Here is a 14,781-nt window from a genome sequence, read left to right on the forward strand (position 1 = left end):
TGGATATCCCTGCGGGGTGGAGGAACACTGCATGATTGCATAAGTGCTGGTTTCAACTCCTTCAAGCTTTGTGAACGAGGCAACCTTACTCTCTCAAAGAACAAAGAAAGGCAATCTGACAGCTTTTGAAGGCCAAAAGAACCTTCAGGCAACGTTATTAAATTGACCCACAGCACTGAAGTTTCAAAGGCAAGAAATGACTTAGGTTTTAGAAATTAACACTTGTATAAAACCTTCAGAATTCCGTGGGGGAAAATAAACCTTTATTTCAGAAGCAAACTTTGAAGTTTGAAAACAAAGCAGAAAATCAGTTTCTGAAAACAGAAGGGACTATTTGAAACACTGGGCACAGTTCTTCCATGGCTCTCTGAATCGCTTCAAAAGTTCCAGTCTGGCTGCTGGGCATGGCCAGAGAAGGTACAGCCCAGAAAGCCAGTAAAAAAGAAAGTGGGAGACCATCAGGTCCCTAGGGTAAGAGCATCATGGTCTCCGAAGATATTTGCCTCTGGCCACATTAAATTAAGCCAAGGAGTAGACAAGAGGTCCTAACCATCTGGGAGAGCAAAGATTGTTTTCCAAAGCAGTCACAAAGTTATCAGCTGCTGAGCAGAGATCATGCAGGCTCAATCCAGCCCCTTCATTCTACCCCTCCTCCCTCCTTCTCCCCCCACTGTCTCTCTCTCTCTCTCTCTCTTTCCCCCCCCCCAACTCTCTCTTTCTCTCCTTCCTCTTCCTCCCTCCCCACATAAATTTCTTGTGTTTAGGGTCTCGGAGGCCACATGGATGAATGAATGGGGAAGCCAGCACAAATGCAAGAAATCAAAAGAACATTGATCTATTATGTGCAAAACCCTCCCTTAACTCCTGCAAGATTCTTGCCCTGAAGGAGCTTACACTTGCGAGCAGCCCTTCTCCAGCTTTAACGTGCATCCAGATCACCTGGGGATCTTGTTTAAAAATACAGATGTGGTTCAGCAGGTCTGGGATGGGGCCTGAGGTTCTGCATTTCTTACAAGCTCTCAGATGATGCCGATGCCGCTGGTGCATGGGCCACACTTTAAGGAGGAAGCCTCTAGTAGGAAGCCCAGTATATAAATAATTAGAAGAGCCAGCGAGACCCAAGGCCATAGGAGAAGTACAGTGATGCCAGGGTTCAAAGGGAAGTAGTCATAGGGAATCCTGATGTGATTCATGCAGGAGGTGGATCGCACTGCCGCCTTGAAAAGCGGGTAGGACTAGATGACTGCATCAATAAAAGGCAGACAGTCAGGTGGCCCATAAGCAAAGGCTTGGGAGCAGACAACTACAGGGTCCTTTCAGATAGGAGCCTGATGTGCTTAGAGGGCACACGTGCCAAGGAGGTAAGAGCAACGGACAGGCACGACGGAGGCAGACTTGCAGACTTGCAAGACTTAGTCATTTCATTTCGGTGAGAGATGTGTACAGAGAGGAGTCCAAGACGATTTCATGGCTTCAGGCCCGGGTACCAGAGTTGCTATCACCAGAAATGCAGAATGTTGGAGAGAGGCAGGTTTGCGCAGACAGGAAAAGAAAATGATGGACTAGTTTTTGGCTCTGTTGAAAGTGAAGCGTTGGCAGGACTTCTGGATGGAGATGCTCGGCGGGCGACTAGGAAATTCTGAACTGGACAGCAAGAAAGAGGTCAGGCTGGAAAGAGATATGGGAGTCATTCGAACAGCGAAGATAATGAAGTCATGGGAATGGGTGTGGGAATGAGCAGAGAGAGAACAGAAGGGGCAAAGGACAAAGGCTGCTGGAGCACTTGCGTCTAAGAAGGGGTGGGAGGAAGAAGGCAAACAAGCAGAGAGAGAATCAGCTCTGGAGTAGGAGAGGAGCCCAGAGCAAAAAATGTCACAAAGTCAAAGGAGTGTGGGAAGTTAAGTCGAATGCTTTATATCCAGACCATATTCCTTCCCCTTCGGAACCCAGTGGGCATACTAGAAAGACCATGCGGGGGCGCCTGGGTGGCTCAGTTGGTTAGGCGGCCGACTTCGGCTCAGGTCATGATCTCACGGTCCGTGAGTTCGAGCCCCGCGTCGGGCTCCGTGCTGACAGCTCGGAGCCTGGAGCCTGTTTCAGATTCTGTGTCTCCCTCTCTCTCTGACCCTCCCCCGTTCACGCTCTGTCTCTCCCTGTCTCAAAAATAAATAAACGTTAAAAAAAATTAAAAAAAAAAAAAAGAAAGACCATGCGCTATCAAGTGAGACAAATCCAGATGCAAATCGTGGCTCCGCCGCTTACACAACCTTGGGGAAAGGAAACCTTTCTGGGCCTCAGTTTCTTCACCCGTAAAATGGAGATGATGCCACCTATCTTTCAGGTTTGCTGTGTGGATTAAATGAGATTAAACATAAAGCACCTGGCACATAGCAGGCACTCAGTAAATGGTAGTTTCCATGCTCTTCCCTTGGGGCCTTTCCAAACTATTCCATCAACCTGAAAGTGGCCTCCAAACATCAACTGGAGGGGCGCCTGGGTGGCTGTGTCCGTTAAGCGTCCAACTTCGGCCCAGGTTATGATCTCTCAGTTCCTGAGTGCAAGCCCCATGTCGGGCTCTAAGCTGACAGCTCAGAGCCTAGACCCTACTTCGGATTCTGTGTCTCTCCCTCTCTTTGCCCCTCCACGACTCGCGCTCTCAAAAGAAACATTAAAAAAATTTTTTTTTTAAATTAGCGAGAGATCAAGGACTTTCAAGCTTACGTTGAATGAAAGTAGAAACCCCAATGAAGGCAATCTCTTAACCAAAAGGGAAATTAAAGAGACTATTCATGCCAGAGAAACAGAACATTAGACCACCCTCTCTCCCCGCAACCAAAGAAACATTACATCTCCATAGACACTTAAGACAAGATCAGCCCAATTACACAAGTATGCCTAGTATTTGCTTGGAACATGTTTCAGAGACCAGCCAGCAGGGCCCAGTCTGCCGTGGAATAGAGACCAGAGCTCCAAAAGCTACACACGGCTACAGCTTTCATTCTCCAGAGTGAGACGCTGCTCCCCAGCTAGTGGGGGTAGGGGGGTAGTGTGCAGAGGGGTCTCTATGTCAGAAGCAAGCAGGTCAGCGGAATTCAGAAGCTAGGGACACTTCATTAGTGGTTGCATTGTCTGTACATAAGATATGTGAATGCAAAGCTTTCACAACACAAATGGTTGTGAAAGACCACCCACTGCTAAGAGTAACAATTAACAACTTGCAAACAGTTTAAAGATCACACCAAATTACTAATTACTGCTACCAAAAATAATAGAAGTCCAATCCCTTGATCCAAATATACTTCTCTACATCCCCCCCACCCTCGTGTGTGTGTGTGCGCGTGTGTGTGTGTGTGTTTGCGCACGCACGTGCATTTGGTAGTGCATTATCTTATTTACAAAATCTTGGACCATGACAACATATACTCATACTTTCTCTTAATCAAGAGAATTCTTGAAGTCTTTGGCAGTTTTTTTTTTTAATCACCAGATGTTGGCAAAACGCATTTTAAGATGTGTCACATGCAAAAGCCTGGAAAACATCATCCACACCCATGACTTCCAACTTAAGCCTATATGCTGATGAGTCCCAACTATGCTTCTCCTGAACTCTAGAAGAGTATACATACTATTTCCCAGTGATCTCATCTATTCCCAGAGTTTCAATTACCATCTATATTCTGTTAATGTCCAAGTATGTATCCCCAGCCCTGATTTCTCTCTCTTCTATGATCCAAAACACAGGCTCAACTGTCTAGCAGACATTTCTGCCTCAATGATCAAAGAACCCCTCAAACTCAGCCCCTTCAAAATCAAACTCATTACTTCACCCCTTAAAAATATGTTCTTCCTGGGGCGCCTGGCTGGCTCAGTTGGTAGAGCGTGTGACGTTTGACCTCAAGGTCGTCTGTTCAAGCCCCCACACTGGGGGTAGAGTTTAGTTTAAAAATATTTTAAAAAGTATATTCTTCCTGTATTTCACTCATTTATTTAACAAATATTTCCTGACCACCTATTATGTGCCATACCCCACCACCCAGAAAAACTAGAAGTTCTAGACTTACCTGGTCCACTTCCTCTAGTCTCTCAACTTTATCTTTTACTCCCTTATTTACTGCCCTCCTTCTCCACCTGTATTACTAAAACTCCTTGTCACCACTCACTCTCCAGTCATTTTCCGTATGTTTTCTCTTCTTAAAATGTTTTCATGGCTCCTCATCATGCTTGGACACGGCCCGAGGAAACTCCTCAGCATTTCCTGCCTACTTTTCCAGTTCATCTTTCCTCTCCTTTCCCCACAGCTGTTCGCCAAGCAATCCAAAGTATTCCAGCCCAGCAAATGTGTCATTTTGTCTCTTTGTGCCTCTGCGTATACCTTACATGACAGCCAACTTAAGGGCAGCGGGGCACCCCTCCTCCATAGCTCAACAGCCCCCCAGATCCGTCCATGGTGCCCAGCTCCATGACAGCTCTCATGGCACTGCCTTGACATCTCTGGTTTTCCTTATCCGGCCCCCCGCGCTAGGCAGTGATTTTATCTCACGCCATCAGTACCTGGCTTAGAATCAGTGCTCAGTGAATGTTGGCTGAAGGAGAGAATGAATGAAAAACTTTTAAATATTTATGCAGCGATAGCATATAAGGTTCATTATTAGTAGGTTCCTTTGCTGAGAATTTCCATCTGTTTTCCAAAACAACTCAATGTGGTCCCCAATACAATCAGTCCATGAAAGCTAACTTGGAAACTGCCTCTTGGGTCACATTCTCATTTCTATGGAGCTCAACATGCTATGCAGCCAGTGCTAGAAGTCATTCTCCAAAATGAGCCAAATTCACAGTATGGGTTGACCACCACTGCTTTAAATGGCGATCACATCTCTGTACTTAGGATAATGATGGAACTTAATAAATGAGCTCTATGATATCAGTGACAATTTGCTCTGCAACAATTTGGGGCCAATCCAACTGAAAATGGTTTACTCGAGCTCTGAAAAGCTGTACCCCTTATCTCTTCCCAGGGTAAGCTAGGCTTATTCTCTAGGTTATTAAGGACGGACAGATGTAGGGATATTGTATGTTGGTATGTATGAGTGTACAAACGTGAGTGTGTATGTGTGTGTGTTGGAACCAAACAGCTTAGCGGAACTCAAAATCTGCGGACACTTTATGAGTGACTGCATTGTCTGTACATAAGATATATGAAAGCAAGGCTTTCACGACACAAATGTAAGGTATGGTTGTAAAAGACCACCCACTATTGGGGCGCCTGGGTGGCTCAGTCAGTTAAGCATCCGACTTCAGCTCAGGTCATGGTCTCGCAGTTTGTGAGTTTGAGCCCCGCATCGTGCTCTGTGCTGACCGCTCAGAGCCTGGAGCCTGCTTCAGATTCTGTGTCTCCCTCTCTCTCTGCTGTCCCCAGCTCACGTTCTGCCTCTCTCTTTCTCCCTCCCTCTCTCTCTCTCTCTCTCTCAAATAAATAAGCATTAAAAAAATTTTTTTTCAAAGACCTCTCACTACCAACAGGAATAATTAACAACTTTCAAACAGTTTAAATAACACATGATTATAAATTGTTGCTATCAAAATAGAAATATAGAATATTTGTACATATATAATCTATGAATACACACATACGTATAAATATATAAATAAAAATACATATAAAACATATCCAAACACCACACTTATTTTTTTAAGTAGGCTCTATACCCAATGTGGGGCTTGAACTCACGATCCCAAGATCAAGAGTCACATGCTCCACCGACTGAGCCAGCCAGGTTCCCCCCCAGGACCACATTTAGATAAATCTGTAGGTAAAATTTTCCATTTGTCACTCCCCCCCCCCCAGACTTCAATCTTGAAAGAGGGGCAACAAGGCTCCCAGGGCCACAGAGAACAAATAAAATGGCTTCCCCTCCACCACCCCATCCGCAGTCCCTACCGCAGATCAACTTAGCCAATGATGCATCCAGAGACCCAGTCGTTCTCTAGGTGCCTGCCATCCTAGGATCTCATTCAACAGCGGTCAAGTCCTGCAGACTGTGTCTCTAGGCGTTTATTCTCACATTCATTCCAATCTTTATTAACAACTCTGTACAAGGCCCTCTACTCACCACTCTAGAGGACATCACGATGAATCAAATATAGCTCCCACATTCAACGACTGTAGGGTCTGGCAGATGCTATGAATAAGCTATGTACTTCACCAAACCAAGACGTGCACAAAGAGTATTTCTGTGACCCAGATGCAATTGGGGCATATCTCCACACTTTCTCTGCACATGCAAATTTCCAAAGTCAAATGTTTTCTACTCCTTTCAAGTCTGTTATGTGTCAGTGAACTGTCTGATACATGCCAGGGTAAGGGATTTGAACGTCCTCCCTGAATCTGTAGCTCTAACCCTTCCTGTCTTCCCCACGTTTCCCTCAGCTTCGATCATCCAAACCAAAACTGGACAGAGAGCAATGAGGAATCCCAGGATGCTGCTATATAATACAAGTACCAGAATGAAGAGTTTAGGGGAGAGGGAGCAGAACCATAATTAAGGAGGAAAGGATACAAAGGCAATTCGGATATTATTTTCAAAAGAACACTCTCCCTTTCTTTTTTACCCTCTTTCCTAGTTGGGCGTCTAGCTGAAAGAATTCGCAGTGGGTCATCCCTAGCCAACTAGTTGAGTTTTCTCAGCTGACTTTAAAAGTCTGCTCTAACGCATACAGAAATTAAGAGAACTCTCATGAGGCCCTTTATCCGACTCCAATAAAATCTCCATGGCTGAATATCCACTTTGGATTATGTCCTTCTAAATGTACACTTATGAAACTCGATGTTCTACGTAAGGAACACCAAAGAGCAAAGAAAAACTTACATACATCCCTTGTATGTTTCTGTTAAGTGCCACCAAGCTGCATTATTTTTGGAACCTAAATACCAGATTTGTAAAGGAAATGTATGCATTTATGTAGACGTAGATGTATTTATCTATAAACTACTTAGAATAGCCTTGTAGACAAGCACAGAATACTTACCTCTCGTAAGATTTGGCTAGTCTACTTCTTTCAGGGAATTAGAGTGCAGCCACGTGAATTAAAACAGTTCTTTGACACTTACCTATAGACAACAAATGGATTTTTGACCTGAAAAATACTTTTTGAGAAACCTTAATATATTAGTAAAAGTGAATCAACTACTTAAATATTGGCTTCAAGGAAATTTTCTTTGTAATACATTTCTACCTCCATTCATTCATTTAGTCTACAAATATTTATTGAGCACCTACGATTTGTACTATGCTCTGTGCTACATTCTGCAGATACAGATATGAAGATTCCAGCCCAGTAAGGCAGACGTAGATGAAAATGAACACATGCCTGAAAGATGCCATACCCACAATTTCTAATTTTGCAGGCATACACTTATTTCCAAAAGACAGACTCAGGAAGACCAATTAAAATTGTAGTCTAAGATTCTGCCTCATTCTGGATTTATAAGAAATAAACACATATTTCATTGTGAAAATCCTGAAAAACACAGGATATTCTCAAAAGCATCACTTCTTCTAAAATGTTTTATTTTTCATTATTATTATTCATTTTATTTTATTTGAGAGAGAGAGGACGCACATGCGCACACATGTGTGGGGGGAGGGGCAGAGAGAAGGGGAGGGAGAGAGAGAGAGAACCTCAAGCAGGCTCCATGCATAGCGTGGAGCCTGATGCAGGGTCAATCCCCCCGACCCTGAGACCATGACCTGAGATGAAAGCAAGAGTCAGACACTAAACCGACTGAGCCACCCAGGCGGCCCTCAGAACCATCATTTCTGAGAAATGTACATCATTCAACTTTCAGGTGGATAGATAGGATACAATGAGTGGGGGTTTCTTTTATAATGGCTTTAACTTCCCTGTCCCTTCTTCTTGCCACTCTCACTTGTATTTTATCTCCCTTCCTATCAATTATTTATCAATATAAGCCTATTAAGTATACTTCAAAGAGCTTAGGAGATTTACTAATCTAGCATATAAATACAATTTCAGCTACTGGAAGTAATTAACTGTTTGGAACACTGGCAATGCATTTTGGTCCTAACACTCACTCTTTTTTTACTCATGAGGAAAAATACAAACTCTCCATTAAGGCTTTATCCAGCTACACACAAAGAGAGGCAGAAGTGAAAATGCCTTTCTTGGTAATCGATCTGGATTCATTTTTGTTTAAAAATGGCAGACACGTATTTCTAATAATTGGCACCCACGTAATTGATCTTCAGTCGGCCCAACTGGAAGTATGGAACTAAATCTTCTTTACTTTGTATTCAACAAGGTGTTCAAGCGAGACGGTAATGTTCCAGTGAGGGTTTTCCCCTCAAATGCAGCATTTCAAAACGCACATTTTCTCTGTCGGTATGCCCACCTTCACCTTGCTTTCTGAATCGCATTCTCCCTGACATTCTATCTCAGAAGGTAAATTCCCATTACCTTATGCTGTCTCCAAAGCCAGTCTGGGGCCCGTGATTTGGATTCTATTCTCCGATGCTCATTTCTTAATGGAGTGCTGGAGATCCTGTTTCAAGCCAGACAATTTGCTAAATATGGGCAGATGAGTGGGGGGGGAGGGTTCTGCCCACACTTGCCATTAGACCCTAGATTACCCAAAACATCAAACCCATTTGCAAGCTTGGCTAGGGCTGAATAGATGTTGGCTCCTACTACGGTCTCTTGAATGGAGCCTGAGCACAAATTCTGATCCCAGGTTACAGAAACGTGTGGGGTACTTCAACAGGTCTGTGCATGTGTTACAGCTCAACTCCCAAATACGGTAACGTCAACGTTAACGAGAAAGGTCTAGCTGACATGAAATCAAAGAGAGTTTGATTTAAGAGATGTCCTACAATTTATGTGCTATAATAATTGTTGATCTGTAATGATACTAAACCAGTCATAACAATGTTGCTAATTTCAATCTGTTCTTTGGGTACTCGACATTAATAAGCCCTGCTTGATGGTATGCGTTGCCAGCTAACTAAGGAAAGACCGAATCTTTCTCCAGCCAAAATATATGTAGCCTGAAAAGTTTGTCCACATACCCCAATAATGTGCCAGAAGAAACTGGACTTAGGCTTTGAAAATAAGTAAGATGACACAGAGCTTAGGAAAGTATTTGAGAGTTCATAGAGAATACATAATGATCTAGAAATTCTATTATCGTCAATAATTTACTAACTGCCCTATGGTGCTCTCGGTATTGTGCTCAACACTGCATCAAATGCAGTGCTTTCCCTTTAAGAAGCTTCTAATCTAAAACATACAAATAACCATATGCAGAAAAAAGCGAGAGATCAGAGTAAAGGAAGCATTCACAAAAATGTACAAATTCAGCGTGCCAGAACTTTTCAGTTGAGCAATATGATCCCTAGTGAAATTCTTTCCAAATGATGTATCGGGTGCACAAGTTATAAGTGATTATCTTCAATTTTCTTAGAAATGAGTAATAAGATACCTCTTAAGACCCATGCTTTTGTACATGCATCAAACACTAAAGTTGGCATGGTCATTGATAGCTGCCATTTAAGGAGAAAAAAATATTTTCTGTCTTGTCTCATAGCAGACAAATCCAGGCCTCTTTCTTCCCAGGTTGGTAATAAGCAGCCTTTTTCTAGGCTACAGTGAACACCAAACATTGCGACTCTGAAGATGAAAGTAGCAGAATGCTCAAAAATATTGCATCAAAATATTGGATGCAATCTACCAGCCCACAGGAAAAAAAAAATTGCAAAACTGACACCATCTGTGTCATCTAGCATCCATCAGAATTATCTCATGCACACATCTCCTAATGCTTACAAACACGGAATTTGCTCCAAGAATTAAGAAAACTTTGTAAGATGGCGGCCCTATTAAGAGCCTTCGCCCTATCTCCCACTTCATCTCTTCAGTTCTTTTCCCTTGCCCAGGCTGGCTATTGTGACCATTTCAGCCAATTTCCTGGAGGTATTTTCTAGCCCTTTTCACCCTGTTTAATCCTACAAGTTTCCTGAGAAGCCTGTTTACGCGTATGCTCCCCCACTAGAATGCGAGCGGCCTTGACAAAAGGGACTGTGTCTTGCTCCCCTCGGCACCTCCAGCACCTCGTGCAGGGCCTGCCAAGGGGCGCCACTCTCACACTTGTTGCAGCCCAAGTCATCAGCTATCTCGTCAATCGGATCCACGCTTCCCTCCACGCACAGCTCGGGACCGACCATCGGGGCGCGTGGAAGAAATACACTGACCACATTCAAAAGGACTCTCCCAACTGTTCCCAGTTAGCATACAATAATACGACTTTTTCCAAGTTTTAACGAATCACCTGCTGGCCCAAATGTCTGGTGCGGTCTCGGAAGAGAGAAAACCCTCCCAACACTTCACTTCTTCTTCTCCCTCTCGACGCTAGGACCACTAACTGCTTCAAACGAATGGGGGGAACCACAGCTGGCCACGCAAATACGGTTGCTAGTTCTCACACTTTAAAACAACAACAACCAATAGCACACTCTCTCTTTGTTTCGAGAATGCTGATCTTGATTTTTATGTCGTTTCATCTATTTTGAGAAACGCCAAGTCCATCCTGGCTCTTCAGGGTTGCCTTTTACCCATACCGGAGTTTGGCCTTCTGGATCGGTTCCCGCACTTTCCAAGGCCCTCTAAGGCAAGATCCCTCAATCTTTGGGGAGTTGCAACACTACCACGGTTTGTTTGATTTTCTCATTCCGATCCGTCCCCTTCACCACCACCCCCCACAAAAGTGGTGTATGGCATTCATAAAGTGAATTACACTTGATTTTTGTTTAGAGGAATTTTTTTTTCAGACTTCTGTAACATTCCCTTGAGACAATTGGAAACATCATTGTCTGATTACTAGCTCACGTTCCTTGCCTAAAATTGTATCCATTCTTGATTGCGCCTGTGGGTAGGTTAAGCAAAACAAAATAAACATCTAGACTTATGAGCTCATCGGCTTTTTTCTGAATTTTTCTAAATTAAATAAGGGCAAAAGAGCTACACTGGAAGTCAGTTATATGGATTTTTCTGCCAAATGCTAACTCTGTGTGCCTGGTTTCCATCTGTGGTGCTTTCCAAGTTACAAATCCTTAAAAAAGAGAGTGGGGTATGAAAAGATCTATGGATTTGGGGGACATGCTATTTAGAATTGCTATCCCGTGCCTTTGAACGCTCTAAAAGAAATGGGAACATGAGATTGTAAGGCTTTAGATCAGCTTTGTGGAAGTCTGGTGTAGCCCCCTTCAACACCAGTGATTTATTGTTTAGGCTGGCTGATTTCAAACGCCATTTAGTCTCATCCATATTAGCATAAGAAATGTACCTTATCCACTCTAACCCAATTCTGCTAATGGCCGAAGTTAGCAGTCAATCCCAAATGCTCCCCCTAAGTGACACAGGACATTCTCCAGGATTTCTCCTTACTGTGACCAAATCTCATTTTATGTGGGACAAAGAAAGCTTTAATGCAGTTAATACAGTGGAGCGGGAAAACTGAACACGGCTTAAAATATAGATGGAAAAAAAAAAGTCAAGCGGTCATCTTGATGGTTCATAACTATCAAATAATTTGCAGCTCTCTTTCAATTTCCAACCACTGAATGACAGCAGCAAATTACACATTTATTCACTTTGAAATTATGCACTTGCCATTGTATTTAGTCTGCCATTATCGTCTCTTCTCTGAAATACTGATGAGCTCTTTCCACACATGGACATTAGGATTTTCACCATGTTTTCCACTCTACAGTGACCACATTTGCCCAAGTGAAATCCAGGACACATGGTTTTCGTGCCAAGACAGAGTACTGGCAATCTGCACTGCCCCCAGAAAATCCAGGATACATGGTAGCGGCATGGGTATCACCGTATTTGAAGTTTGGCCTTACTCCAGCCGGAGTCAAAGCAGTGCCGGCCACATAGAGCTCACCACTGCACGTGTTTGTTAAATACAAGTGAAGCAGGGAAGCTGGGTTTCTACGAAGACCCTTGGAAAGTGATTTTTTTTTTCCTACAGAGTTCGGGAAATACTGGAGGAAAAGGAAAAATCCCCATTAGGAGTTCCTGTTCTCTGCAGCATGGCCATCCCTAGGCAGGGAGCAAGGGAGCTCAGAGGGAGGAGGCCCAGGCCAAATCTCTTACACACAGTGTGTGGGCCGTCCCAGTACTTGTATACAGATGCTGTGAAGAGGCAGGCAGCCAGAGAGCTGGGGAGGAGGAGGGAGGGCCAGCACCAGCCAGCACGAGTGTGCGTACAGGGAGGGGGTTGCTCACTGAGTATCAGCGTGTTCCCTCTGGTCTTTTTCTTCTTTTGAGCACAACCTTTACTCCCTGGCTTCAAATCAGCCAAATGTGGCCCCAACCCCAACCCTGGACCCATTCATCTTGTGGGGACTCATCCTGTGAGGACCAATTTTTACATTATCAACAAAAGCGTGTTCTCTGGCCTTAGCAATCTAATTACCACGGCACTTCGAGGGGAGAGACATTCGCCTGTTGTTTCAGCCCTGTGGAACCGATTCGTAGGTTGCCCCTTACGGCTCCTGCACACGCCCACGCGGTACGTTATTAACACCTAACAGTGGAAGAGGCAGTTCTCCCCTCCCATAAAGCGAAATCCTGCCAAGCAATATTTAACGTACGCGCAAATGCATTTCAGTCGCCAAAAGGGGTGACCAATTACCTTTGCAACCAAACAGCAGGCTCGCTTGGCTCTTTTCATCCACCTAAAGAAAAGGCTGAGGGCTGAGGGCGCGCTGGCTGCCTAGGTAACCTCCCGCTCGCGAACGCTCGCTGCTAGCGCCCACAGGGCGCGCATCGCATTCACAACTTGGTCCGACCATCGGACCCGCCTCTCTGACTTGTTGAGAGCCACGAGCCAAGTTTTGACGAGGGCTGCTTCCCGATCCCTCCGAAGCGCGGGGCGCGCGCCCCGCCGGATGCACGGGTCGGGAAAGAGACCCCGGAGGCCACAGACGTCGCAGGGTTTGCGACTGCCACCGGCCGTTTGCTGCGGAGCGCACCTCCGATAAATTAACCTGTTTGAAACCAACTCTTCTTGCCCGCATTGTCAGTGTAGCAACTTGTCCTAATTGGATTCTAAAGCAGGCTTTTAGGAGTCCAACCGCGGGACAGTCAATCACGCGAGGCCATTAATATTCATCTGTTGACAGCGGCAGCCCTGAGCTAGGGTTAAAATACGCCCTTACAACACGATCTGATTGTGCAGAACAAAAGGCAGGCGTTCGGAAACTTTCCTCCACCTAAAATCATCTCCCCTTCAGGGTCCAGCCTGTCAAGAAGGCAGATGAATTTGAGAAGGGGAGGAGTTAAATCATCTTTGGACTCCTGCTCCCCGGCCAGCAGCACCGTTTCCGAAGCGATTTTGCCAACCTAGATAAGGGACGCTGTTTTGAAGGAAAAGGATCGGTCCTCCTCATCGCGGGGACCCACCTACTCAAAAGTTTCCCCCGGCGTGTCTCTACCTGCCACTGCGGATTCGGAGATCTGTCCTCAACTTTGCCTGCACTTGGGCCCGCGAGCCCCGGGAACCCAGGCTGCGGAAAGGAGGGCGTGGGGGCAGGTTGGGGAGGGAAAGGCCGGAGCCGCGGTCCGGCTGAGGCTGAAATGCTGGCACGTTCGTGCGAGCGAGGGTGGCAAACGCCCGAGGCACCGGCTCGGCTGTGGGGCGGCAGTTCGCCGAGGCCCAGGGAAGCAGCTCCCCCCTTCCCGCCCTCCCCCCAAAAATGGGCGCTCGCGGGAAGGCCATCCCCGCGGTTCCTCCCACCCGCACCTTCCCCGACAGCAGAGCGAGTCGGGGGGATGCAGACACGATCCCTACTCACCCTTCCGCCCTCCCCCGGTAGACCTGGCCGGGCCGCGGGCGCAGCGACCGCTCCCGAGTGCCCAGCGGCGGGGCGTACGACCGCCGGCCCGCGGGCCGGCGCGCTCGGGGTACGGCCGCCACTCGCCCCCCACCCCCACCCCCCACCCCGGCTCACCGCCGGGCGCGGGGCACGCGCGCGGGGACTCCTCCTCACCTGGCACGGGGGTTTCGGGCACCCACTTGAGTCCGGGCTGCAGTCTCTGGAAGAAGGAGCGGACCTGGTGACAGGTGGCGTCCGGCGGCGGCGGCGGGGGCTGCGCCTGTCCGGGGCAGTCCAAGCCGAGCAGCATCGCCACCACCAAGCACGCGGTGCGCACGGTCCCCGCCATCCTGCTTCGCGGGCAGCGAGGAGAGCGCGGGAGAGTGGCAGCGGGAGCGAGAGCAGTCCCGAGACCCGGCGAGGCTGGCAGCGGCCCTGAGGAGCGGGAGACGTGCCGCTACCCAGCCGCGGCAAAAGTTTCCTCGCAGCTACCTGGGCGCGGGGCGAGGGCGGGAACGGCTCGGCGGCTCGGGCGGGGCGGGGCCGGCGGGCGGGGCGGGGCGACGGGGGACCGGGCGGGGCGGGGCGAGGCCAAGCGCGCGGCCAGGGGGCGGCGGCCGCCGAGCGGTGGCGAGCCCGCGGGTGCGGGGCGCGGGGCCGCGGGGCCCGCGGGGGCGCGGCGGCGCGGGGACCGGGCGAGGGCGGCGGGGAGGAGGGCGCCGAGCGCGTGCGGTGGTTCCTGGCGGCCCAGCCCAGCTGCCCGCTCGCCGCCGCTCTACCCAGGGCGCTCTGGCATAACTACTGCAGAGGGGCTGCGGGCTCCGGCGCGCTGATTGGCTTCCCAGCAGCCGTCCCCTCTGACTGGCTCTGGGAGAAGTTCCCC

General features: G+C 47.3%; 1 protein-coding gene across 2 annotated transcripts in view; it reads right to left on the reverse strand.

Moving 5' to 3' along the window:
* Positions 1–14,423, reverse strand: part of GPC3 (glypican 3) — a 420,580-nt gene extending 406,157 nt beyond the window's left edge. Inside the window, exon 1 of one of the 2 annotated variants that reach the window (XM_043570776.1) lies at positions 14,073–14,423. In XM_043570776.1, coding sequence (XP_043426711.1) covers positions 14,073–14,247 — 175 coding nt within the window. In that variant the 5' untranslated portion in view covers positions 14,248–14,423. The remainder of the gene's footprint in view (positions 1–14,072) is intronic. The other variant, XM_043570777.1, reaches the window with a different exon arrangement.
* Positions 14,424–14,781: the final 358 nt, after the last annotated feature.

Source organism: Prionailurus bengalensis, chromosome X, assembly GCF_016509475.1.
Source record: "Prionailurus bengalensis isolate Pbe53 chromosome X, Fcat_Pben_1.1_paternal_pri, whole genome shotgun sequence".
Taxonomy (NCBI): Eukaryota; Metazoa; Chordata; class Mammalia; order Carnivora; family Felidae; genus Prionailurus; species Prionailurus bengalensis.